The sequence below is a fragment of the Pseudophryne corroboree genome, chromosome 6 (assembly GCF_028390025.1).
Source record: "Pseudophryne corroboree isolate aPseCor3 chromosome 6, aPseCor3.hap2, whole genome shotgun sequence".
NCBI lineage: Eukaryota > Metazoa > Chordata > Amphibia > Anura > Myobatrachidae > Pseudophryne > Pseudophryne corroboree.
The window spans coordinates 320,902,353-320,928,340 of NC_086449.1; the positions used below are offsets into that span (position 1 = coordinate 320,902,353).

Sequence of the window (25,988 nt, forward strand, 5' to 3'; positions counted from 1 at the left end):
AATTCCAGACATGTTTGGATGTTTTTTTTAGTAATGTCTTTTATCTAGCCACCCTGCTATACAGACTTTGTATACAGTTGTATGTAGAGCTGTTGATAATGTTGACCTGTGCATATTTGCTCCAATTGTAGCTTCTTTAAAGTGATAGATGGCCTCTTTGGGCTCGATTCAATTCAGAGCTGATTGACTAGCGCCGGGAATTAGCAGGGTGTTTAGGTGCAAGAACAGGCATTCTCCATCTAAAGTGCCCAATCACAATGCTGTTTTGTCCACGCTGCGGCACAAAACAGCATAGCGGATCTAAGTTTTGTCGGATTTCTGCTTGCATTCCCGGAGGGGTGCGGGAAGAAATCCTCTAGTTGGGGATGACAGCGCGCTGAATTGAGTAAAGCTCTTTGAGACTTCCCTTACAATCCTCCTTGCAATGAGTGCATTGTTATGAAGTTGATATATTATGAGGTACATAATAAAAAACACACAACCTTTTTTCATCAGGTTTATAACAGAATAAAATCACTTATATTATTGTGTGCAATATCTATATTATACATTCTTTTTACAGGAATAACTAGTTACCACATATATCCTGATTTGACTATGTTGATTGTAACTTTGTCATGTAGAATTCTCCATAATTACTAATTTTTCTTGTTTGATTTTTTAATTCCTAGCTATCCGTCCTGCAAGTACCTCTACCAATGCTCAGACTTCACAAGTGCATGAAATAGACACAGAAGAAAATGCAATTGTAAACCCAGATTTCACCAATAGGAACCCTCGGAATTTAGAGCGCCTTGCACTAGCAGTTAAAGATCGAGGTTGGGGCACTGTCTGGCCAACAAGGCAATATTGGCATAGGTAAGAAATGAGTGTCCCAATTGTTTTAATCCATTGAATTGTATTTGGAATTGTAATTTGAAAAAAAGGTAAGCAACACAAAATCCCTTTTATGTTTTCTGTCAGGGGGAAAATTTTCTACATCTTTCATGGACAAGTTTATAGATGTAGAAAAATTTCCCCTGCCAGAAAAGACAAAATATGTACACTGGAGCCGTGATGTCTCGAGAAGAGTCTCAGAATTTCCAATATGGATTTCTGCCATCAACAGTTAAAAAAGAAAATCTGGGAACCAGTGAGACATAAATTGTATGCAGTCACAAATCTATCTGTGTTTCTAGCCTGTACAGAGCCTAGTCTATACAGAGGTGTGAAACTTCTGAGTTGAGCCCCCGAGTATAGTCCCAGAATGTATTATTTCTCTTACGTCCTAGAGGATGCTGGGGTCCACATTAGTACCATGGGGTATAGATGGGTCCCTTGGGAGCCATGGGCACTTTAAGAGTTTAATAGTGTGGGCTGGCTCCTCCCTCTATGCTCCTCCTACCAGACCCAGTTTAGAAAATGTGCCCGGTGGAGCTGGTCACAGCTAGGGGAGTTCCATAGGAGTTTTTCTAGTTTTTTTTTTTTTTTTAGAGTTAGGCACAGGGAGGCTGCTGGCAACAGCCTCTCTGCTTCGTGGGACTTGGGGGGGGGGGGGGGGGGGGGAGTAGTGTCCAACCCTCTGAGGTTAATGGCCACTATCTCCGCTGACAGGACACTGAGCTCCTGAGGGTGATGATCGCAAGCCCCCGAGGCGACCGCTCACTCCCGCAGCATGCCGCCACCCCCTAACAGAGCCAGAAGACGTCGGTGGTGAGTAGGTTGCCAGCAACCTGACAAGCAGGGAACCGGTGAATATGGCGGCATCGGGATAGAAGCACAGTGGGAAGCTGCGCTCCGGAGGGCTCAGAGTTACTGCTGAGCGGCGCTGTGAGGGGCGCCCTGGGCCAGCGTAACACCCTTATAACTGGTCATCTGGGCTATCAGGGAAGCGTTTCTACTGCTAGCGATGTTTTTACCTCAGGCCATTATAATCCTAAAGTGCGGGAAGACGCGCCATGACAGAGGGCGGAGCTTCTCCTCAGAGCGGATCCAGCAGCTCACCAGCGCCATTTTCTCCCTACAGATCCTACACACAGACGCTGACAGGGAGCACTGACCCTCCACATAACTCCAGCTGTCCTGTGCGGTACCAGGGGGTTATAGAAAGGGGGAGAGAGTGTTAGTCACTATTTCTCTGACGTCCTAAGTGGATGCTGGGACTCCGTAAGGACCATGGGGAATAGCGGCTCCGCAGGAGACTGGGCACAACTAAAAGAAAGCTTTAGACTACTGGTGTGCACTGGCTCCTCCCACTATGACCCTCCTCCAGACTTTAGTTAGAATCTTGTGCCCGGCTGAGCTGGATGCACACTAGGGGCTCTCCTGAGCTCCTAGAAAGAAAGTATATTTTAGTTTTTTTATTTTACAGTGAGATCTGCTGGCAACAGACTCACTGCAGCGAGGGACTAAGGGGAGAAGAAGCGAACCTACCTAACTGGTGGTAGCTTGGGCTTCTTAGGCTACTGGACACCATTAGCTCCAGAGGGATCGACCACAGGACCCGACCTCGATGTTCGGTCCCGGAGCCGCGCCGCCGGCCCCCTTACAGAGCCAGAAGCAAGAAGTGTTCCTGAAAATCGTTGGCAGAAGACTTCTGTCTTCAACAAGGTAGCGCACAGCACTGCAGCTGTGCGCCATTGCTCCTCATGCACACCTCACACTCCGGTCACTGATGGGTGCAGGGCGCTGGGGGGGGGGCGCCCTGAGGGCAATATAAGACACCTTGGCTGGCAAATCTACACCATATATAGTCAGGAAGGCTATATAGGTGTAAAAATACCCCTACCAGAATTCCAGAAAAAGCGGGAGAAGTCCGCCGGAAAAGGGGCGGGGCCATCTCCCTCAGCACACTGGCGCCATTTTTCCCTCACAGCTCCGCTGGAAGGACGCTCCCTGGCTCTCCCCTGCAGTGTCAAGCTACATAAGGGTAAAAAAGAGAGGGGGGGCACTAAATTTAGGCGCAGTATATATAATATAAGCAGCTATAAGGGAAAAACACTCATTTATAGTGGGATCCCTGTGTTATATAGCGCTCTGGTGTGTGCTGGCATACTCTCTCTCTGTCTCCCCAAAGGGTTTTGTGGGGTCCTGTCCTCTGTCAGAGCATTCCCTGTGTGTATGCGGTGTGTCGGTACGGCTGTGTCGACATGTTTGATGAGGAGGCTTATGTGGAGGCGGAACAGATGCCGATAAATGTGATGTCACCCCCTGCGGGGTCGACACCTGAGTGGATGGTTCTGTGGAAGGAATTACGCGACAGTGTCGACTCCTTGCATAAAAGGTTTGACGACATACCAAATGTGGGACAGCCGGCTTCTCAGCCTGTGCCTGCCCAGGCGTCTCAAAAGCCATCCGGGGCTCTAAAACGCCCGCTACCTCAGATGGCAGACACAGATGTCGACACGGATACTGACTCTAGTGTCGACGACGATGAGACTAATGTATCTTCCAATAGGGCCACACGTTATATGATTGAGGCAATGAAAAATGTGTTGCATATTTCTGATGTTACCCCGGGTACCACAAAAAAGGGTATTATGTTTGGAGAGAAAAAACTACCAGTTGTTTTTCCTCCATCTGAGGAATTAAATGAAGTGTGTGAAGAAGCGTGGGCTTCCCCTGATAAGAAACTGGTAATTTCTAAGAGGTTACTAATGGCGTACCCTTTCCCGCCAGAGGATAGGTCACGTTGGGAAACATCCCCTAGGGTGGATAAAGCGCTCACACGCTTGTCAAAGAAGGTGGCACTACCGTCTCCGGATACGGCCGCCCTGAAGGAATCTGCTGATAGAAAGCAGGAGGCTATCCTGAAGTCTATATATATATATACACACACAGGTGTTATACTGAGACCAGCTATTGCTTCAGCATGGATGTGCAGTGCTGCAGCTGCGTGGTCAGATTCCCTGTCGGAAAATATTGATACCCTAGACGGGGACACTATATTGCTAACCGTAGAGCATAATAAAGACGCACTCTTATACATGAGGGATGCACAGAGGGATATTTGCCGGCTGGCATCTAAAATAAGTGCAATGTCCATTTCTGCCAGGAGAGGGTTATGGACTCGGCAGTGGACAGGAGATGCAGATTCTAAAAGGCACATGGAAGTTTTGCCTTCTAAGGGTGAGGAGTTGTTCGGGGATGGTCTCTCGGACCTCGTTTCCACAGCAACAGCTGGGAAGTCTACATTTTTACCCCATGTTCCCTCACAGCCAAAGAAAGCACCGTATTATCAGGTACAGTCCTTTCGGCCCAATAAGGGCAAGCGGGTTAAGGGCGCGTCCTTTCTGCCCAGAGGCAGAGGTAGAGGGAAAAAGCTGCAGCATACAGCCAGTTCCCAGGAGCAAAAGTCCTCCCCCGCTTCCTCTAAGTCCACAGCATGACGCTGGGGCTCCACAGGCGGAGCCAGTTACGGTGGGGGCCCGTCTCAAAAATTTCAGCGATCAGTGGGCTTGCTCACGGGTGGATCCCTGGATCTTTCAAGTAGTATCTCAGGGATACAAGCTGGAATTCGAGACGTCTTCCCCCCCGCCGTTTCCTCAAATCTGCCTTACCAACAACTCCCTCAGGCAGGGAGGCAGTGTTACAGGCAATTCACAAGCTGTATTCACAACAGGTGATAGTAAAGGTGCCCCTACTTCAACAAGGACAGGGTTACTATTCCACAATGTTTGTGGTACCGAAACCGGACGGTTCGGTGAGACCCATTTTAAATTTGAAATCCTTGAACACGTATATAAAAAAAGTCAAGTTCAAGATGGAATCGCTCAGGGCGGTTATTGCAAGCCTGGACGAGGGGGATTACATGGTATCACTGGACATCAAGGATGCTTACCTGCATGTCCCCATTTACCATCCTCACCAGGAGTACCTCAGATTTGTGGTACAGGATTGTCATTACCAATTCCAGACGTTGCCGTTCGGTCTATCCACGGCTCCGAGGGTCTTTACCAAGGTAATGGCAGAAATGATGATACTCCTTCGAAAGAAGGGAGTTTTAATTATCCCGTACTTGGACGATCTCCTGATAAAGGCGAGGTCCAGGGAGCAGTTGTTGGTCGGGGTAGCACTATCTCGGGAGGTGCTACAACAGCACGGCTGGATTCTAAATATTCCAAAGTCACAGCTGGTTCCTACGACACGTCTACTGTTCCTGGGGATGGTTCTGGACACAGAACAGAAAAAAGTGTTTCTCCCGGAGGAGAAGGCCAAGGAGCTGTCATCTCTAGTCAGAGGCCTCCTAAAACCAAAACAGGTGTCTGTGCATCACTGCACGCGGATCCTGGGAAAGATGGTAGCTTCCTACAAAGCAATTCCTTTCGGCAGGTTCCATGCAAGAACCTTTCAGTGGGACCTGTTGGACAAGTGGTCCGGATCGCATCTTCAGATGCATCGGCTGATAACCCTGTCTCCAAGGACCAGGGTGTCTCTGCTGTGGTGGCTGCAGAGTGCTCATCTTCAAGAGGGCCGCAGATTCGGCATACAGGACTGGGTCCTGGTGACCACGGATGCCAGCCTTCGAGGCTGGGGGGCAGTCACACAGGGAAGAAACTTCCAAGGACTATGGTCAAGTCAGGAGACTTCCCTGCACATAAATATTCTGGAACTGAGGGCCATTTACAATGCCCTAAGTCAGGCAAAACCCCTGCTTCAAAACCAGCCGGTACTGATCCAGTCAGACAACATCACGGCGGTCGCCCATGTAAACCGACAGGGCGGCACGAGAAGCAGGACGGCGATGGCAGAAACCACAAGGATTCTCCGATGGGCGGAAAATCACGTGTTAGCACTGGCAGCAGTGTTCATTCCGGGAGTGGACAACTGGGAAGCAGACTTCCTCAGCAGGCACGACCTCCACCCGGGAGAGTGGGGACTTCATCCAGAAGTCTTCCAACTGATTGTAAACCGTTGGGAAAGGCCACAGGTGGACATGATGGCGTCCCGCCTAAACAAAAAGCTAGAAAAATATTGCGCCAGGTCAAGAGACCCGCAGGCGATAGCTGTGGACGCTCTAGTGACACCGTGGGTGTACCGGTCGGTTTATGTATTCCCTCCTCTTCCTCTCATACCAAAGGTACTGAGGATAATAAGGGGAAGAGGAGTAAGAACTATACTCATTGTTCCGGATTGGCCAAGAAGAGCTTGGTACCCGGAACTTCAGGAAATGATCTCAGAGGACCCATGGCCTCTGCCGCTCAGACAGGACCTGCTGCAGCAGGGGCCCTGTCTGTTCCAAGACTTACCGCGGCTGCGTTTGACGGCATGGCGGTTGAATACCGGATCCTGAAGGAAAAGGGCATTCCGGAGGAAGTCATTCCTACGCTGATTAAAGCTAGGAAAGAAGTAACCGCAAACCATTATCACCGCATATGGCGAAAATATGTTGCGTGGTGTGAGGCCAGGAAGGCCCCAACGGAAGAATTTCAGCTGGGCCGTTTCCTGCACTTCCTACAGTCAGGGGTGACTATGGGCCTAAAATTGGGTTCCATTAAGGTCCAGATTTCGGCTCTATCGATTTTCTTCCAGAGAGAACTGGCTTCACTACCTGAAGTTCAAACTTTTGTTAAGGGAGTGCTGCATATTCAGCCCCCTTTTGTGCCTCCAGTGGCACCTTGGGATCTCAACGTGGTGTTGGATTTCCTAAAATCGCATTGGTTTGAGCCACTTAAAACCGTGGAATTGAAATATCTCATGTGGAAAGTGGTCATGTTGTTGGCCTTGGCTTCGGCCAGGCGTGTATCAGAATTGGCGGCTTTGTCATGTAAAAGCCCTTATCTGATTTTCCATATGGATAGGGCAGAATTGAGAACTCGTCCCCAATTTCTCCCTAAGGTGGTATCAGCCTTTCATCTGAACCAACCTATCGTGGTGCCTGCGGCTACTAAAGACTTGGAGGCTTCCAAGTTGTTGGATGTAGTCAGGGCCCTGAAAATTTATGTTTCCAGGACAGCTGGAGTCAGAAAGACTGACTCGCTATTTATCCTGTATGCGCCCAACAAGTTGGGTGCTCCTGCTTCAAAGCAGACTATTGCTCGCTGGATCTGTAGTACAATTCAGCTTGCACATTCTGCGGCTGGACTGCCGCATCCTAAATCAGTGAAAGCCCATTCCACGAGGAAGGTGGGCTCTTCTAGGGCGGCTGCCGGAGGGGTCTCGGCTCTTCAACTTTGCCGAGCAGCTACTTGGTCGGGATCAAACACGTTTGCTAAATTCTATAAGTTTGACACCCTGGCTGAGGAGGACCTAGAGTTTGCCCATTCGGTGCTGCAGAGTCATCCGCACTCTCCTGCCCGTTTGGGAGCTTTGGTATAATCCCCATGGTCCTTACGGAGTCCCAGCATCCACTTAGGACGTCAGAGAAAATAAGAATTTACTCACCGGTAATTCTATTTCTCGTAGTCCGTAGTGGATGCTGGGCGCCCATCCCAAGTGCGGATTGTCTGCAATACTTGTATATAGTTATTGTTTAACTAAAGGGTTATTGTTGAGCCATCTGTTGAGAGGCTCAGTTGTTATCATACTGTTAACTGGGTATTGTATCACGAGTTATACGGTGTGATTGGTGTGGCTGGTATGAGTCTTACCCGGGATTCAAAATCCTTCCTTATTGTGTCAGCTCTTCCGGGCACAGTATCCTAACTGAAGTCTGGAGGAGGGTCTTAGTGGGAGGAGCCAGTGCACACCAGTAGTCTAAAGCTTTCTTTTAGTTGTGCCCAGTCTCCTGCGGAGCCGCTATTCCCCATGGTCCTTACGGAGTCCCAGCATCCACTACGGACTACGAGAAATAGAATTACCGGTGAGTAAATTCTTATTTTTACACTGTGTAGTCTATTAAGGTTGCACAGTCAGCGCCAGGCTTTTATGATATAACTGCCTACTGGGGCGCTGTGTAGGTGCTGTCTCCATTAACTCTGTGTCTCTCTGAAGGTACCTGGGGGGAAACTGTATCTGACATTTTCCTGTGTGTGTATATTTCTCACATTACCATGTCCAGGGACTCTGTGCAGAGTATGTATCTTCCCCAGAGGAATCCATTCCATGTATTCAGCAATGTAATGATATTTCTCAGCCTTCTGAATCCGAACCGTTGTCGGTGGCTTCAATTAAGGGAATGATATCCCAGATTTCATCTAGGTAAGCTTATAATGAGACTGAAACTCAGGTTTTGAAAAAAATCTGTAGAGGTTTTGTCTGTTTCTGTCCCCACGGCCTCCTCAAACTCCCCTGGTATATGCTCAAAGAAGCGTGCTCTTGCCCAAATTATGCAAGTCCACACGGATACCAACTCTGATACGGGTGATGGGGATATGCGGGGGGCAGGAAGGGGTGAGGCATCCCTTGCAAAAGGGGTGCCGCTCATGATTGAAGCAATTAGGGATATGTTACACATTACTGACAAAGTACCAAAGTACCTGAGCAGGTAGAGGAGGCTTACTTGACAGAAAATAAGAAAGCCTCCCTGACCTTTCCTGCGTCTAACGAATTAAACGCATTATTTGAAAAATCCTGGGAAAACCCAGAGGAAAAATTCCAGATCCCAAAGAGGGTTCTTGTGGCTTTTCCCTTTCCTGAGGAGGATAGGGAAAAAGTGGGAAAACCCCCCTAGAGTAGACGCTTCTGTATCTAGACGGTCTAAAAAGGTGGTTTTACCGGTCCCTGGGTCTACCGTGTTAAAAGAACCGGCAGACCGCAAGATTGAGACTACACTCAAATCCATATACACTGCTTCAGGCGTGGCGTTAAGGCCCACTATTGCCTGTGCATGGATTTCTAAAGCCATTGTAAAGTGGTCGGGCATATTACTAGAGGAATTAGATTCTATGGATAGAAGTGACATTGGAATTTTTTTACGTCCCATACAGGATTCTGGTGGAGGCCATGAAGGACCTGGGTCATCTGAATGCAAGAACGTCTTCCATGGCTGTCTCGGCAAGCAGGGAACTCTGGTTGCACCAATGGTCTGCAGACGCGGAATACAAGAGAATTGTGGAAAACCTACCCTTCACATGTCAGGCTCTATTTGGAGCAGCTTTGGATGCGTGGATCTCCACAGCAGCTGAGGGTAAGTCAGCCTTTCTTCCCTCAGCCACTCAGACACCCAAGAAATACTTTTCTGCAGCTACTATGCAGTCTTTTCGGACTGCAAAGGTTGAGAAGTCCAAAGCCCCTACTACTTTCTTCAGAGGTGGTCGGGGAAAATTCAGAAAACCTGCAACTGCAGGTTCCCAGGAACAGAAGCCTGGGAACCTGCAGTTGGGTTTCCTCAAAATCCTCAGCATGAAGGTGGACCTCCCGGCCTAGAGAGCGGGCAGGTGGGAGCTAGACTCAGACTTTTCAGTCACGTCTGGGCATCATCCGACCTGGATCCCTGGGTACAGGATATTGCGTCCCAGGAGTACAGACTGGAATTTCAAGAGCTCCCACCTCACAGATCTTCAAATCAGTCTTACCAGTTTTGCTGATAGAAAGGGCTATCCTACAGGAAGCCATTCAAAAATTGGAAAGGATCAGGGGGAATTCCTGGTATCCCTGGATATCAAGGATGCGTACCTTTACATTCCAATCTGGCCGCCTCACCAGACTTATCTAAGATTTGCACTGCTGGACTGTCATTATCCGTTCCAGGCAGTGCCATTCGGCCTCTCTACGGAACCGAGGGTGTTCACCAAGGTGATGGCAGAGATGATGGTACTGCTCCGCAGACGGGGAGTGAACATAATTCCTTATCAGGACGATCTGCTGATAAAGGCGTCGTCCAGGGAGAGGTTGTTTCAGTCCATTGCTCTCACGACTTGACTGCTCAGGGATCATGGATGGATTCTGAATTTTACAAAGTCGCATGTGGAGCAGACAAGGAGATTGTCTTTCCTTGGGATGATCCTCGACACGGAAGTACAGAGGGTGTTTCGCCTTCTGGGAAAGATGGTTGCCTCCTACGAGACTACAATACGGAAGATTTCGTGCACGGTCCTTTAAACTGGATCTCCTGGACAAGTGGTCGGGATCTCGCCTGCACATGCACCAGAGAATATGGCTGTCACCGAAAGCCAGGATTTCGCTCCTATGGTGGCTACAGATGCCTCACCTTATCGAGGGCCGCAGGTTCGGGATTCAGAACTAGATCCTTCTAACCACGGATGCAAGTTTCAGAGGTTGGGGCGCTGTCACCCAAGGGGAAACCTTCCAAGGAAGGTGGTCAAGTCTGGAATCCATCCTTCCAATAAACATTCTCGAACTAAGAGCCGTGTACAACGGTCTTCTACAGGCGGCACATCTTCTGAGAGATCGTGCCATTCAGGTTCAGTTGGACAATGTAACGACGGTGGCATACATAAACCGACAGGGCGGAACGGAGATCCTCCTTTGGGCAGAAAAGCACGCAGTGGCACTGTCCGCAATCTTCATTCCGGGAGTGGACAACTGGGAAGCGGACTTCCTCAGCAGACACGATCTCCATCCGGGAGAGTGGGGCCTCCATCCGGAGGTGTTAACGGAGGTAACAAATCTTTGGGGTGTACCTCAAATAGACATGATGGCCTCCCGCCTCAACAAGAAGCTTCGAAGGTACTGTTCCAGGTCGCGGGATCCACACGCAGTGGCGGTGGACGCCCTGGTAACTCCGTGGGTGTTCAAGTCAGTGTACGTGTTCCCTCCACTTCCACTCATCCCAATAATTCTAAAGCTCATAAAGAAAGCAAGAGTTCGGACAATCCTCATTGCTCCGAACTGGCCAAGATGAGCTTGGTACACGGATTTTCTGGAGTTACTACTGGAAGACCCGAGGCCTCTTCCTCCTTGAGAGGACCTTCTGCAACAAGGGCCGTTCGCTTATCAAGACTTACCGCGGCTACGTTTGATGGCATGGAGGTTGAACGCCAGATCTTAGCTCGGAAGGGCATTCCAAACAAGGTTATTCCTACCCTGATACAGGCTAGGAAGGGAGTAACGTCTAAACATTACCATCGCATTTGGAAAAAGTATGTGTCTTTGTGTGAATCCAAGAAGTTTCCTACGGTGGAGTTTCAACTTGGACGGTTTCTACTCTCTCTGCAAGCAGGTGTGGATGTGTGTCTGCGTTTGGGATCCATAAAGGTCCAAGTTTCGGCCTTATCCATTTTCTTCCAGAAACAATTGGCTTCCCTCCCTGAGGTTCAGACTTTCTTGAAAGGGGTGTTGCACATCCAGCCTCCCTTTGTGCCTCCTACGGCACCTTGGGATCTTAACCTGGTGTGGCAGGTCCGAGCCTCTACAGGAGGTTGAGGTCAAGTTTTTCACTTGGAAGGCGGTCACACTGTTGGCATTAGCTTTGGCTAGGTGTGTGTCTGAATTGGGGGCATTGTCCTGCAAGAGCCCCTACTTGATTTTCCTTGAAGATAGAGCTGAGCTCAGGACGCATTAGCAGTTTTTTCAAAAGGTTGTGTCGGCTTTTCATATCAACCACCTTATTGTGGGGCCTGTGGCTACTGACTCCTCAATTACCTCAAAGTCCTTGGATGTTGCGAGGGCTTTGAGGATTTTTGTGAAGAGGACTTCACGTCACAGAAAGTCGGACTCTGTTTGTCCTTTTATGATCCCAACAAGATTGGGTGTCCTGCTTCTAAGCAGACTATTTCTCGCTGGATCAGGTTCACTCTCCAGCATGCTTATTCTACGGCAGGCTTGCCGTGTTCAAAATCTGTTAAGACCCACTCTACTCGTAAGGTGGGTTCTTCCTGGGCAGCTGCCTGGGGTGTCTCGGCTTTACAGCTTTGCCGAGCGGCTACTTGGTCGGGGTCTAACACGTTTGCTAAGTTCTACAAGTTCGATACTTTGGCCTCTGAAGACCTAAAGTTTGGTCAATCAGTTCTGCAGGAGCCTCCGCGCTCTCCCTCCCGTACTGGGAGCTTTGGTACATCCCCATGGTACTAATGTGGACCCCAGCATCCTCTAGGACGTAAGAGAAAATAGGATTTCAATTACCTGCCGGTAAATCATTTTCTCGTAGTCCGTAGAGGATGCTGGGCGCTCGCCCAGCGCTTCGTTTTCCTGCAGTTGTTACTTGGTTCAGTACTGCCTTGTTACTTGGTTAAGTACTGTGTTGTTACTTGGTTAAGTACTGTTATTCAGCTGTTGCTGAGGTTGTTCAGGCTGGTTGACCTGGTTTGCCTTGTTATGTGTGAGCTGGTGCAAATCTCACCACTACAGTATCTGTGTATTTCCTTCTCTCGAAGTATGTCCATCTCCTCGGTCACAGTTTCTAGACTGGGTCTGGTAGGAGGGGCATAGCGGGAGCAGCCAACCCACACTATTAAACTCTTAAAGTGCCCATGGCTCCCAAGGGACCCGTCTATGCCCCATGGTACTAATGTGGACCCCAGCATCCTCTACGGACTACGAGAAAAGGATTTACCGGTAGGTAATTAAAATCCTATTTTTTTAGGGGGATATACATTCTCTGTCAGACAGTAATTTGTATTTGGTAATGCCTCTGTAGGGCCACTACACCCTAAGGAAAAAAGGCGTACGGACACTTTTGCTTTGATCCTGGAGGGAAGCCATATTGACAGATGGGAACCCAGCTAATTTTAAATAAGTTAATTGTGCTCCACTGCTCTAAGTTAATAATAAATTATTTATCATATATATTTAAGTTAATATTTGATAAAGTGTCAACATATTATGCTTTTGTTTCTTGAAAGGCTCATAACACAAACATGATGTATAAATTGACACAAATCTGATGGTCAGAGAGCCGGCAGCTATTCAGTTGTTTCTGCCATTGGGCACACTAACATAATTTCTGCTGCGGGGTTCACTGGGCTCCACAAGTCTGGACAATGGGGTGTAGAGTAGGATCTTGATCCGAGGCACCAACAGGCTCAAAGCTTTGACTGTTCCCAGAATGCACAGCGCCGCCTCCTATATCACCCCGCCTCCCAGCACAGGAGCTCAGTTTGTCAGTTGGTGCTGCAGTAAGCAGGCACTTAACAGAGTGGCTGCTCCAAGCAGCCCTAAGAAAAGCTTTTTATGAGGTAAAAAGTGAAGACTTCAAAGGGCAGCAGCGGTGGTAAGTGTCTTGTGACATTCACTGCTGCAGCTCCAGCTCTCCCCAGCGGCGCTGTCCACTCCCGAGCCCTGGTTGCCGGGTACCTACAGCGGAGGCTCCGGTTTTCTTCATGTTAGACACACACGGCTGGGGCTCTCCAGGATCGCGTGGCCACGCTTCGGGAGGTAATAAGTGGGTCCCGCTCGCGGGACCCGGTCTTTATCGCGATGCGGCGCGGTCAGTGGGAGGCGGGCCGCGCGCGCTGGCGGTGGACACTGTGGATACAGGCGATCCCACTAGATCACCAGAGCATGGGCGCAGGTCAGGTTTTCTCTTAAAACCGATTTTAATATCGCCCACAGTACCCGGTGGTTTTGCCAGCAAGGGGGATAAGGCTTAGACCTGAAGCCCCTCCCCCAGCCCCAGGGCGCCATTTCCAGCAAGTGTTCCCGCCCTGGAGCTGCATCTCTGTCTTTTCCTCACACCCTGTCAGTGTCTGCGGCGCCATTACTCCTCAACTCACTGTTCCTGGGACTGCTTGGGCAAATCCTCCTATGTAAAGCCGCCTGGTTGTCAGCGCTGTGCCTTTACATGACACTAGAGATGAGCGCCTGAAATTTTTCGGGTTTTGTGTTTTGGTTTTGGGTTCGGTTCCGCGGCCGTGTTTTGGGTTCGAACGCGTTTTGGCAAAACCTCACCGAATTATTTTTGTCGGATTCGGGTGTGTTTTGGATTCGGGTGTTTTTTTCCAAAAACACTAAAAAACAGCTTAAATCATAGAATTTGGGGGTCATTTTGATCCCAAAGTATTATTAACCTCAAAAACCATAATTTACACTCATTTTCAGTCTATTCTGAATACCTCACACCTCACAATATTATTTTTAGTCCTAAAATTTGCACCGAGGTCGCTGTGTGAGTAAGATAAGCGACCCTAGTGGCCGACACAAACACCGGGCCCATCTAGGAGTGGCACTGCAGTGTCACGCAGGATGTCCCTTCCAAAAAACCCTCCCCAAACAGCACATGACGCAAAGAAAAAAAGAGGCGCAATGAGGTAGCTGTGTGAGTAAGATTAGCGACCCTAGTGGCCGACACAAACACCGGGCCCATCTAGGAGTGGCACTGCAGTGTCACGCAGGATGGCCCTTCCAAAAAACCCTCCCCAAACAGCACATGACGCAAAGAAAAAAAGAGGCGCAATGAGGTAGCTGACTGTGTGAGTAAGATTAGCGACCCTAGTGGCCGACACAAACACCGGGCCCATCTAGGAGTGGCACTGCAGTGTCACGCAGGATGGCCCTTCCAAAAAACCCTCCCCAAACAGCACATGACGCAAAGAAAAAAAGAGGCGCAATGAGGTAGCTGTGTGAGTAAGATTAGCGACCCTAGTCGCCGACACAAACACCGGGCCCATCTAGGAGTGGCACTGCAGTGTCACGCAGGATGTCCCTTCCAAAAAACCCTCCCCAAACAGCACATGACGCAAAGAAAAAAAGAGGCGCAATGAGGTAGCTGACTGTGTGAGTAAGATTAGCGACCCTAGTGGCCGACACAAACACCGGGCCCATTTAGGAGTGGCACTGCAGTGTCACGCAGGATGTCCCTTCCAAAAAACCCTCCCCAATCAGCACATGATGCAAAGAAAAAGAAAAGAAAAAAGAGGTGCAAGATGGAATTATCCTTGGGCCCTCCCACCCACCCTTATGTTGTATAAACAAAACAGGACATGCACACTTTAACCAACCCATCATTTCAGTGACAGGGTCTGCCACACGACTGTGACTGATATGACGGGTTGGTTTGGACCCCCCCCCAAAAAGAAGCAATTAATCTCTCCTTGCACAAACTGGCTCTACAGAGGCAAGATGTCCACCTCATCTTCACCCTCCGATATATCACCGTGTACATCCCCCTCCTCACAGATTATCAATTCGTCCCCACTGGAATCCACCATCTCAGCTCCCTGTGTACTTTGTGGAGGCAATTGCTGCTGGTCAATGTCTCCGCGGAGGAATTGATTATAATTCATTTTAATGAACATCATCTTCTCCACATTTTCTGGATGTAACCTCGTACGCCGATTGCTGACAAGGTGAGCGGCGGCACTAAACACTCTTTCGGAGTACACACTTGTGGGAGGGCAACTTAGGTAGAATAAAGCCAGTTTGTGCAAGGGCCTCCAAATTGCCTCTTTTTCCTGCCAGTATAAGTACGGACTGTGTGACGTGCCTACTTGGATGCGGTCACTCATATAATCCTCCACCATTCTATCAATGTTGAGAGAATCATATGCAGTGACAGTAGACGACATGTCCGTAATCGTTGTCAGGTCCTTCAGTCCGGACCAGATGTCAGCATCAGCAGTCGCTCCAGACTGCCCTGCATCACCGCCAGCGGGTGGGCTCGGAATTCTGAGCCTTTTCCTCGCACCCCCAGTTGCGGGAGAATGTGAAGGAGGAGATGTTGACAGGTCGCGTTCCGCTTGACTTGACAATTTTGTCACCAGCAGGTCTTTCAACCCCAGCAGACCTGTGTCTGCCGGAAAGAGAGATCCAAGGTAGGCTTTAAATCTAGGATCGAGCACGGTGGCCAAAATGTAGTGCTCTGATTTCAACAGATTGACCACCCGTGAATCCTTGTTAAGCGAATTAAGGGCTGCATCCACAAGTCCCACATGCCTAGCGGAATCGCTCCCTTTTAGCTCCTTCTTCAATGCCTCCAGCTTCTTCTGCAAAAGCCTGATGAGGGGAATGACCTGACTCAGGCTGGCAGTGTCTGAACTGACTTCACGTGTGGCAAGTTCAAAGGGCATCAGAACCTTGCACAACGTTGAAATCATTCTCCACTGCACTTGAGACAGGTGCATTCCATCTCCTATATCGTGCTCAATTGTATAGGCTTGAATGGCCTTTTGCTGCTCCTCCAACCTCTGAAGCATATAGAGGGTTGAATTCCACCTCGTTACCACTTCTTGCTTCAGATGATGGCAGGGCAGGTTCAGTAGTTTTTGGTGGTGCTCCAGTCTTCTGTACGTGGTGCCTGTACGCCGAAAGTGTCCCGCAATTTTTCTGGCCACCGACAGCATCTCTTGCACGCCCCTGTCGTTTTTTAAAAAATTCTGCACCACCAAATTCAAGGTATGTGCAAAACATGGGACGTGCTGGAATTTGCCCATATTTAATGCACACACAATATTGCTGGCGTTGTCCGATGCCACAAATCCACAGGAGAGTCCAATTGGGGTAAGCCATTCCGCGATGATCTTCCTCAGTTGCCGTAAGAGGTTTTCAGCTGTGTGCGTATTCTGGAAAGCGGTGATACAAAGCGTAGCCTGCCTAGGAAAGAGTTGGCGTTTGCGAGATGCTGCTACTGGTGCCGCCGCTGCTGTTCTTGCGGCGGGAGTCCATACATCTACCCAGTGGGCTGTCACAGTCATATAGTCCTGACCCTGCCCTGCTCCACTTGTCCACATGTCCGTGGTTAAGTGGACATTGGGTACAACTGCATTTTTTAGGAGACTGGTGAGTCTTTTTCTGACGTCCGTGTACATTCTCGGTATCGCCTGCCTAGAGAAGTGGAACCTAGATGGTATTTGGTAACGGGGGCACACTGCCTCAATAAATTGTCTAGTTCCCTGTGAACTAACGGCGGATACCGGACGCACGTCTAACACCAACATAGTTGTCAAGGACTCAGTTATCCGCTTTGCAGTAGGATGACTGCTGTGATATTTCATCTTCCTCGCAAAGGACTGTTGAACAGTCAATTGCTTACTGGAAGTAGTACAAGTGGGCTTACGACTTCCCCTCTGGGATGACCATCGACTCCCAGCGGCAACAACAGCAGCGCCAGCAGCAGTAGGCGTTACACGCAAGGATGCATCGGAGGAATCCCAGGCAGGAGAGGACTCGTCAGACTTGCCAGTGACATGGCCTGCAGGACTATTGGCATTCCTGGGGAAGGAGGAAATTGACACTGAGGGAGTTGGTGGGGTGGTTTGCGTGAGCTTGGTTACAAGAGGAAGGGATTTACTGGTCAGTGGACTGCTTCCGCTGTCACCCAAAGTTTTTGAACTTGTCACTGACTTATTATGAATGCGCTGCAGGTGACGTATAAGGGAGGATGTTCCGAGGTGGTTAACGTCCTTACCCCTACTTATTACAGCTTGACAAAGGGAACACACGGCTTGACACCTGTTGTCCGCATTTCTGGTGAAATACCTCCACACCGAAGAGCTGATTTTTTTGGTATTTTCACCTGGCATGTCAACGGCCATATTCCTCCCACGGACAACAGGTGTCTCCCCGGGTGCCTGACTTAAACAAACCACCTCACCATCAGAATCCTCCTGGTCAATTTCCTCCCCAGCGCCAGCAACACCCATATCCTCCTCATCCTGGTGTACTTCAACACTGACATCTTCAATCTGACTATCAGGAACTGGACTGCGGGTGCTCCTTCCAGCACTTGCAGGGGGCGTGCAAATGGTGGAAGGCGCATGCTCTTCACGTCCAGTGTTGGGAAGGTCAGGCATCGCAACCGACACAATTGGACTCTCCTTGTGGATTTGGGATTTCAAAGAACGCACAGTTCTTTGCGGTGCTTTTGCCAGCTTGAGTCTTTTCAGTTTTCTAGCGAGAGGCTGAGTGCTTCCATCCTCATGTGAAGCTGAACCACTAGCCATGAACATAGGCCAGGGCCTCAGCCGTTCCTTGCCACTCCGTGTGGTAAATGGCATATTGGCAAGTTTACGCTTCTCCTCCGACAATTTTATTTTAGGTTTTGGAGTCCTTTTTTTACTGATATTTGGTGTTTTGGTTTTGACATGCTCTGTACTATGCCATTGGGCATCGGCCTTGGCAGACGACGTTGCTGGCATTTCATCGTCTCGGCCATGACTAGTGGCAGCAGCTTCAGCACGAGGTGGAAGTGGATCTTGATCTTTCCCTAATTTTGGAACCTCAACATTTTTGTTCTCCATATTTTAATAGGCACAACTAAAAGGCACCTCAGGTAAACAATGCAGATGGATGGATTGGATACTAGTATACAATTATGGACGGGCTGCCGAGTGCCGACACAGAGGTAGCCACAGCCGTGAACTACCGCACTGTACTGTGTCTGCTGCTAATATATAGACTGGTTGATAAAGAGATAGTATACTCGTAACTAGTATGTATGTATAAAGAAAGAAAAAAAAACCACGGTTAGGTCACTGGTATATACAATTATGGACGGGCTGCCGAGTGCCGACACAGAGGTAGCCACAGCCGTGAACTACCGCACTGTACTGTGTCTGCTGCTAATATATAGACTGGTTGATAAAGAGATAGTATACTCGTAACTAGTATGTATGTATAAAGAAAGAAAAAAAAACCACGGTTAGGTCACTGGTATATACAATTATGGACGGGCTGCCGAGTGCCGACACAGAGGTAGCCACAGCCGTGAACTACCGCACTGTACTGTGTCTGCTGCTAATATATAGACTGGTTGATAAAGAGATAGTATACTCGTAACTAGTATGTATGTATAAAGAAAGAAAAAAAAACCACGGTTAGGTCACTGGTATATACAATTATGGACGGGCTGCGGAGTGCCGACACAGAGGTAGCCACAGCCGTGAACTACCGCACTGTACTGTGTCTGCTGCTAATATATAGACTGGTTGATAAAGAGATAGTATACTCGTAACTAGTATGTATGTATAAAGAAAGAAAAAAAAACCACGGTTAGGTGGTATATACAATTATGGACGGGCTGCCGAGTGCCGACACAGAGGTAGCCACAGCCGTGAACTACCGCACTGTACTGTGTCTGCTGCTAATATATAGACTGGTTGATAAAGAGATAGTATACTCGTAACTAGTATGTATGTATAAAGAAAGAAAAAAAAACCACGGTTAGGTCACTGGTATATACAATTATGGACGGGCTGCCGAGTGCCGACACAGAGGTAGCCACAGCCGTGAACTACCGCACTGTACACTGGTTAATAAAGAGATAGTAGTATACTCGTAACAACTAGTATGACGACGGTATAAAGAATGAAAAAAAAACCACGGTTAGGTGGTATATAATACAATTATGGTTGGACGGACTGCCTGCCGAGTGCCGACACAGAGGTAGCCACAGCCGTGAACTACCGCACTGTACACTGGTTGATAAAGAGATAGTAGTATACTCGTAACAACTAGTATGACGACGGTATAAAGAATGAAAAAAAAACCACGGTTAGGTGGTATATAATACAATTATGGTTGGACGGACTGCCTGCCGAGTGCCGACACAGAGGTAGCCACAGCCGTGAACTACCGCACTGTACACTGGTTGATAAAGAGATAGTAGTATACTCGTAACAACTAGTATGACGACGGTATAAAGAACGAAAAAAAAACCACGGTTAGGTGGTATATATTATAATACAATTATGGATGGACGGACTGCCTGCCGAGTTCCGACACAGAGGTAGCCACAGCCGTGAACTACCGCACTGTACACTGGTTGATAAAGAGATAGTAGTATACTCGTAACAACTAGTATGACGACGGTATAAAGAACGAAAAAAAAACCACGGTTAGGTGGTATATATTATAATACAATTATGGATGGACGGACTGCCTGCCGAGTTCCGACACAGAGGTAGCCACAGCCGTGAACTACCGCACTGTACACTGGTTGATAAAGAGATAGTAGTATACTCGTAACAACTAGTATGACGACGGTATAAAGAACGAAAAAAAAACCACGGTTAGGTGGTATATATTATAATACAATTATGGATGGACGGACTGCCTGCCGAGTTCCGACACAGAGGTAGCCACAGCCGTGAACTACCGCACTGTACACTGGTTGATAAAGAGATAGTAGTATACTCGTAACAACTAGTATGACTATGACGACGGTATAAAGAAAGAAAAAAAAAACCACGGTTAGGTGGTATATAATACAATTATGGATGGACGGACTGCCTGCCGAGTGCCGACACAGAGGTAGCCACAGCCGTGAACTACCGCACTGTACTGTGTCTGCTGCTAATATAGACTGGTTGATAAAGAGATAGTATACAATACTACTAATATACTGGTGGTCAGGCACTGGTCACCACTAGTCACACTGGCAGTGGCACTCCTGCAGCAAAAGTGTGCACTGTTTAATTTTAATATAATATTATTTATCATGTACTCCTGGCTCCTGCTATAACAACCTGCAGTGCTCCCCAGTCTCCCCCACAATTATAAGCTTTATATACAATACATTGATGTGCAGCACACTGGGCTGAGCAGTGCACACAGACTGAGTCACTGTGTGACTGTGTATCGTTTTTTTCAGGCAGAGAACGGATATATTAAATAAAACAAACAACTGCACTGTCTCTGGTGGTCACTGGTCACTGTGGTCGTCAGTCACTAAACTCTGTCTGCACTCTGCACTCTCTTCTAATCTACAGTATCACAGCAATCTCTCTCTCTCTCTCTCTTCTAAATCTAATCTAAATGGAGAGGACGCCAGCCACGTCCTCTCCCTATCAATCTCAATGCACGTGTGAAAATGGCGGCGACGCGCGGCTCCTTATATAGAATCCGAGTCTCGCGATAGAATCCGAGTCTCGCGATAGAATCCGAGCCTCGCGAGAATCCGACAGCGTCATGATGACGTTCGGGCGCGCTCGGGTTAACCGAGCAAGGCGGGAAGATCCGAGTCGCTCGGACCCGTGAAAAAAAAAGTGAAGTTCGTGCGGGTTCGGATTCAAAGAAACCGAACCCGCTCATCTCTACATGACACTTAAATATTCTACCTGCCTTTTTAGTCAGTGTTAGTTAAGAAAGAGTGCATTTAGTCAGGGGTTTATAGAACAATTACCCTGTGATATACATCCAGTTTCTTACTATGTAGTGTTATATCTATTGACTATATAGCTGTGTAAGCTAGTCCAGTGCAGTATTATTGTCTGTAATAACCTCTGCATTGTACAAACTGTGACTATTTGTGTGTGCATTGATAGCTGAGTGGTGTCCATCTCGTGTCTTTCACTCAACTTGCTATCCCTATATTCTATAACCTGAGAGGGCTTGGTGCGTCAGGTGTCATTCAATATAGGATTTTCACAAAGATATACTGTATTACGTATTTTTCTCTGTGATTTAGTCACCATATCTCTCCTTTATCTCTGCTGGTGCTGACTACACTGTGCAGGGGTTTGGGTTTAGGGATATAGTTCTGCTAATAATTGTACTGTGTTACCTTATACTGCAAGTTATATCATGGCTGCTTCTGAGGGTAACGGTTCTGGGGTGGAACACACTGCTGGTGTTGCTGAAGCCACATGCACATATGGGGAGAATATAGCAGCTGTGGGCTCTGGTTCTGGGGGCTCCTTGCCCCCCAGTGGGACTGTGGCAACGGAGGCATATACTGACCCTCTGTGGGTCGCTTTTTCCACGCTTCTGCATACGCTAGTTCATAAACTAACACCCCCTATGGGACCCCCAATGCCGGTACAACCGTATGTGGTCCCTGCAGCTAACCCGCTGTGGGCGGGCGATTAATCTGCTCAGTTAAAGAAGTTGAACCAGTCCCTGACTACTAAAAAGTCTAACCATCGCTCGCCTAAGTCCAAGAGGTCCTCTAAGCGAGCGCTCGTCTCCTCACAATCCACTGCTGTCACTGACACCTCGTCTGATGAAGACAGCACATACACTGACCCCACAGGTTCTGACTCAGATACGGCTGATGGGGAGGGTTGTTCACATGTGGATGTTCCTGATCTTTTGGAGGCTATTAAGTTAATTCTGCAGATTACAGATGATCCCGAGCCATCCGTTCCTCCTAAGAAACCAGATAGGTTCAAGCGTCAGAAGGTGATTAAACAAGTTTTACCTCACTCTGACCACCTAGTGGATATACGTCAGGAACCCTGGCAAAGCCCGGGTACGAAGTTTGTGCCTCAAAGAAGATGCTGCCTCGCTATCCCCTCGCGCCAGAGCTGTCTAAGAATTGGGAAACGCCTCCTCCAGTAGACTCACATGTGGCTAGGATGGTGGTTTCCTCTGCTTCTCGCTGTATTAAAGAGGCGGCTTCTGATGCCGGTATCCTAGCAGCCAAGGCCTCTACTATGTCAGTCCAGGCTCGCAGGATATTGTGGCTGAGATCCTGGTCTGTGGATCTGGACTCTAGAAAAACCCTGGAGGTGCTCCCTTTCAAGGGGGATATTCTGTTTGGGGAGGACTTAAATAAGATAGTGGCTGACTTGGCTACTGCCAAAACTGCCTGTCTGCCTAATACAGCTCCTTCTGTGTCGAAGGCCAAAGGCACGTCCTTTCGCCCCTTTTGTCCTTCAGGTAAAGCAAAAGGACAGGCGTACCATAAGCAGGCCCGCACTTCCATACCTGGTAAGCCGAAGCCCAAAAGAGCCTGGGCTGCCAGTCAGCCAGCAGCCAAGACCGATAAGCCTGCCGCATGACAGGGTGGGCCTCCCCCTGGGGGATCCCAGGGTGGAGGGCCGGCTTCTAGGGTATACCCAGGAATGGTTGAAGACCACTTCAGATGCCTGGGTACGGGAAGTCGTCACTCGAGGTTACGCCATAGCCTTCAAAAACCGACCCCCTCATCGATTTTGACAGACAGACGTCCCGTCGTACCAGACAAAGGCAAACACTCTGCATTCGGTGGTACAGACACTCCTGGATACAGGAGTCGTAGTACAGGTGCCTCTTGCTCAGAGGGGCCTGGGGTACTATTCTCCGCTGTTTCTAGTCTCAAAACCGAATGGGTCCTCCCGGCCCATTCTCAACCTCAAGGCACTGAATAAGTTTGTGAAGGTTTCCAAGTTCCGTATGGAAACCCTTCGCTCTATAGTTCTGGCCTTGGAACCTGGGGACTACATGGTCTCCCTGGACATACAGGATGCTTACCTGCATATTCCTATAGCAGTGTCACATCAACAATACCTGAGGTTATTCTGGCAAATTCCCCAGATCTTCTTCTGCGTCATCTGGATATGACGGTCCGGTTTCTACAATCCTACGGGTGGCTCATCAACTGGAAGAAATCCTCCCTGGTCTCTGCTCAGAGCATGGTGCATCTGGGAGCGCTGTTGGACACTCACAACCAGAGGTTGTTCTTGTGTCAGGAGAAAGTCCTGAAACTTCAGGACAGGATTCTTTGCCTCCTTTCTCGTCCGCAAGTGTCGATACATTCGGCAATTCAGGTGCTGGGTCTCATGGTATCAGCATTCGACATGGTGGAGTATGCTCAATTCCATTCTCGCCCCCTCCAGAAGCTGATTCTAGCCAAGTGGGATGGCCTGCCTCACCGGATCAGGTCTCAAATGATCTCTTTGACTCCGGAGGTCCGTCTGTCGCTGCTCTGGTGGCTCCAGGACCGACAATTGTGCAGAGGCCGTCCCTTCTGGATATCCAACTGGGTCCTGTTGACGACAGATGCCAGTCTAAGAGGTTGGGGCGCGGTGCTGGAGCAGCACTCCTTGCAGGGTCGGTGGACCAAGGAGGAATCTCTCCTCTCGATCAACATTCTGGAATTGCGGGCGGTCTTCAATGCGTTGAACCTAGCCCAGCATTTGATTCAGAAACGTCCTGTTCAAGTACAGTCGGACAATGCCACCACAGTGGCTTACATAAATCATCAAGGCGGCACTCGAAGCCGTTTGGCAATGAAGGAAGCCTCACGGATTCTACGTTGGGCAGAACACCATCTACCAGCAATATCGGCAATATTCATTCCGGGAGTCCTGAATTGGGAAGCGGACTTTCTCAGTCGTCAGGATGTGCATTCCGGCAAGTGGGGCCTCCATCCAGAAGTGTTTAAACTCCTCGTGGAAAGGTGGGGTCTTCCAGATGTGGATCTGATGGCGTCTCGACACAATCACAAGGTTCCGGTCTTCGGAGCAAGGACAAGGGATCCTCAAGCAGCATTCGTGGATGCGCTGGCAGTGCCGTGGAGGTTTCGGCTGCGTACGTGTTCCCTCCGGTGTCACTCCTGCCCAGGGTAATTTGGAAGTTCAAGCAAGAAAAAGGAAATCTGCTTCTCATAGCTCTGGCGTGGCCCAGACGGCACTGGTTCTCAGACCTGCAAGGCCTATTGTCAGAGCGTCCACTTCTACTTCCACAACGCCCAGACCTCCTCGTTCAGGGCCCCTGTGTCTACCAGGACCTAGCCTGGCTGTCTTTGACGGCGTGGCTCTTGAAGCTTCCGTCTTAAGAGCTAAGGGTTTTTCTGTAGAAGTCATTAAAACTATGTTGCGGGCCTGGAAACCGGCCTCTGCTCGGATTTACCATCGGGTCTGGCATTCCTACTTTGTTCGGTGCGCATCTAACCATTATGACGCTTCCAAGTTTAGCCAAACTTTTGGCTTTTCTACAGCAGGGCCTAGATTTAGGCGTGCGTCTGGCCTCCCTCAAGGTTAATATTTCTGCCTTGTCGGTGTGGTTCCAGAGAAAAATTGCGACTTTACCTGATGTTCATACTTTCACTCAGGGTGTGTTGCGTATCCAACCTCCCTATGTCCCGCCTGTGGCTCCTTGGGACTTGTCGGTGGTTTTGGAGGCGTTGCAGGAGCCTCCATTTGAACCTCTTGGTTTAGCTGACCTTAAGTGGCTTTCCCTTAAGGTGGTGGTCTTGCTGGCTATTGCCTCTGCTAGAAGAGTGTCGGATTTGGGTGCCTTGTCTTAAAGTTCCCCATATCTGATTTTTCACCGTGACCGGGCGGTTCTTAGGACTTGTCCCGGATATTTACCTAAGGTGGTTTCTTCGTTCCACCTTAATTAGGAGATTGTGGTTCCAGCTTTTGTCTCTCCTGATTTGTCTCCCAAAGAGCGGTCTTTGGATGTGGTACGGGCTCTCCGTATCTATGTGAAGAGAACTGCTTCTATTCAAAAGTCTGATTCTCTCTTTGTTTTGTTTGGATTTCACAAACGTGGCTGGCCTGCTCACAAGCAGACCCTGGCCAGGTGGATTAGAATGCTGATTGCGCATGCTTATGTGAAGGCTGGTCTGTCAGCTCCTGTTCACATTACGGCCCATTCTACTCGGTCTGTTGGACCTTGTTGGGCGGCCCAACGCGGTGCGACCCTTGATCAATTGTGCAAGGCGGCTACGTGGTCCTCCGGGAACACGTTCATAAGGTTCTATGCCTTCGATACTGCCGCTTCCCAGGATGCTTCCTATGGACGCCGGGTTCTTGTGCCCGCTACAGTACGTCCCCTCCCACAGCTTTAGGACATCCCCATTGTCCAGACTTGTGGAGCCCAGTGTACCCCGCAGCAGAAAACGAGTTTTATAGTAAGAACTTACCCTTGTTAAAACTCTTTCTGCGAGGTACACTGAGCTCCACAAGGCGCCCTCCCTGACGCACTTAGCTTCTTTGGGTTGATATGGCATTGGCCGCTGACACTTCTCTTGTCGTGCGAGTGTGGTGTATGTGGCTACTAACCGTTGTCGTCTCTTCTCCTGCTACTGCATTGGGCTGGTTAACTAAACTGAGCTCCTATGCTGGGAGGCGGGGTGATATAGGAGGTGGCGCTGTGCATTCTGGGAACAGTCAAAGCTTTGAGCCTGTTCGTGCCTCGGATCAAGATCCTACTCTACACCCCATTGTTCAGACTTGTGGAGCCTAGTGTACCTCGCAGAAAGAGTTTTAACAACGGTAAGTTCTTACCATAAAACTCATTTTCAGCTCGCTACCCACTGAGGTGGCGAGCTGATATGAGCAAAAAATTACCAATTTGGGCACCCAAACGGGACTTTTTGCGTTACGCCCATTCTTTTAGTTGGGCTTAAGCTGAACACAAACTCTAAGGGTGCGATGGGCGCAATAAAGAAGATCAATTGAATATTGTCCCTAGATATCCCATCACTTTAGAAGGGAGATCGGGCGCAATATAACAAGTGAATACCTCCCAGTATTTCTCTGCCCAAACAGTCTGTGGTGTGGGGAACACTTTGTACATAAAGTACT

At 48.9% G+C, this 25,988-nt stretch overlaps 1 protein-coding gene across 1 annotated transcript in view; it reads left to right on the plus strand.

Annotated features, from left to right (window-relative positions):
* The window catches only part of MRPL18 (mitochondrial ribosomal protein L18), a 183,742-nt gene that overhangs the window by 70,983 nt on the left and 86,771 nt on the right, over window positions 1-25,988 (plus strand). The window contains exon 2 of the mRNA XM_063926289.1: window positions 672-858. Within this exon, the coding sequence (XP_063782359.1) occupies window positions 672-858 (187 nt within the window). The remainder of the gene's footprint in view (window positions 1-671; window positions 859-25,988) is intronic.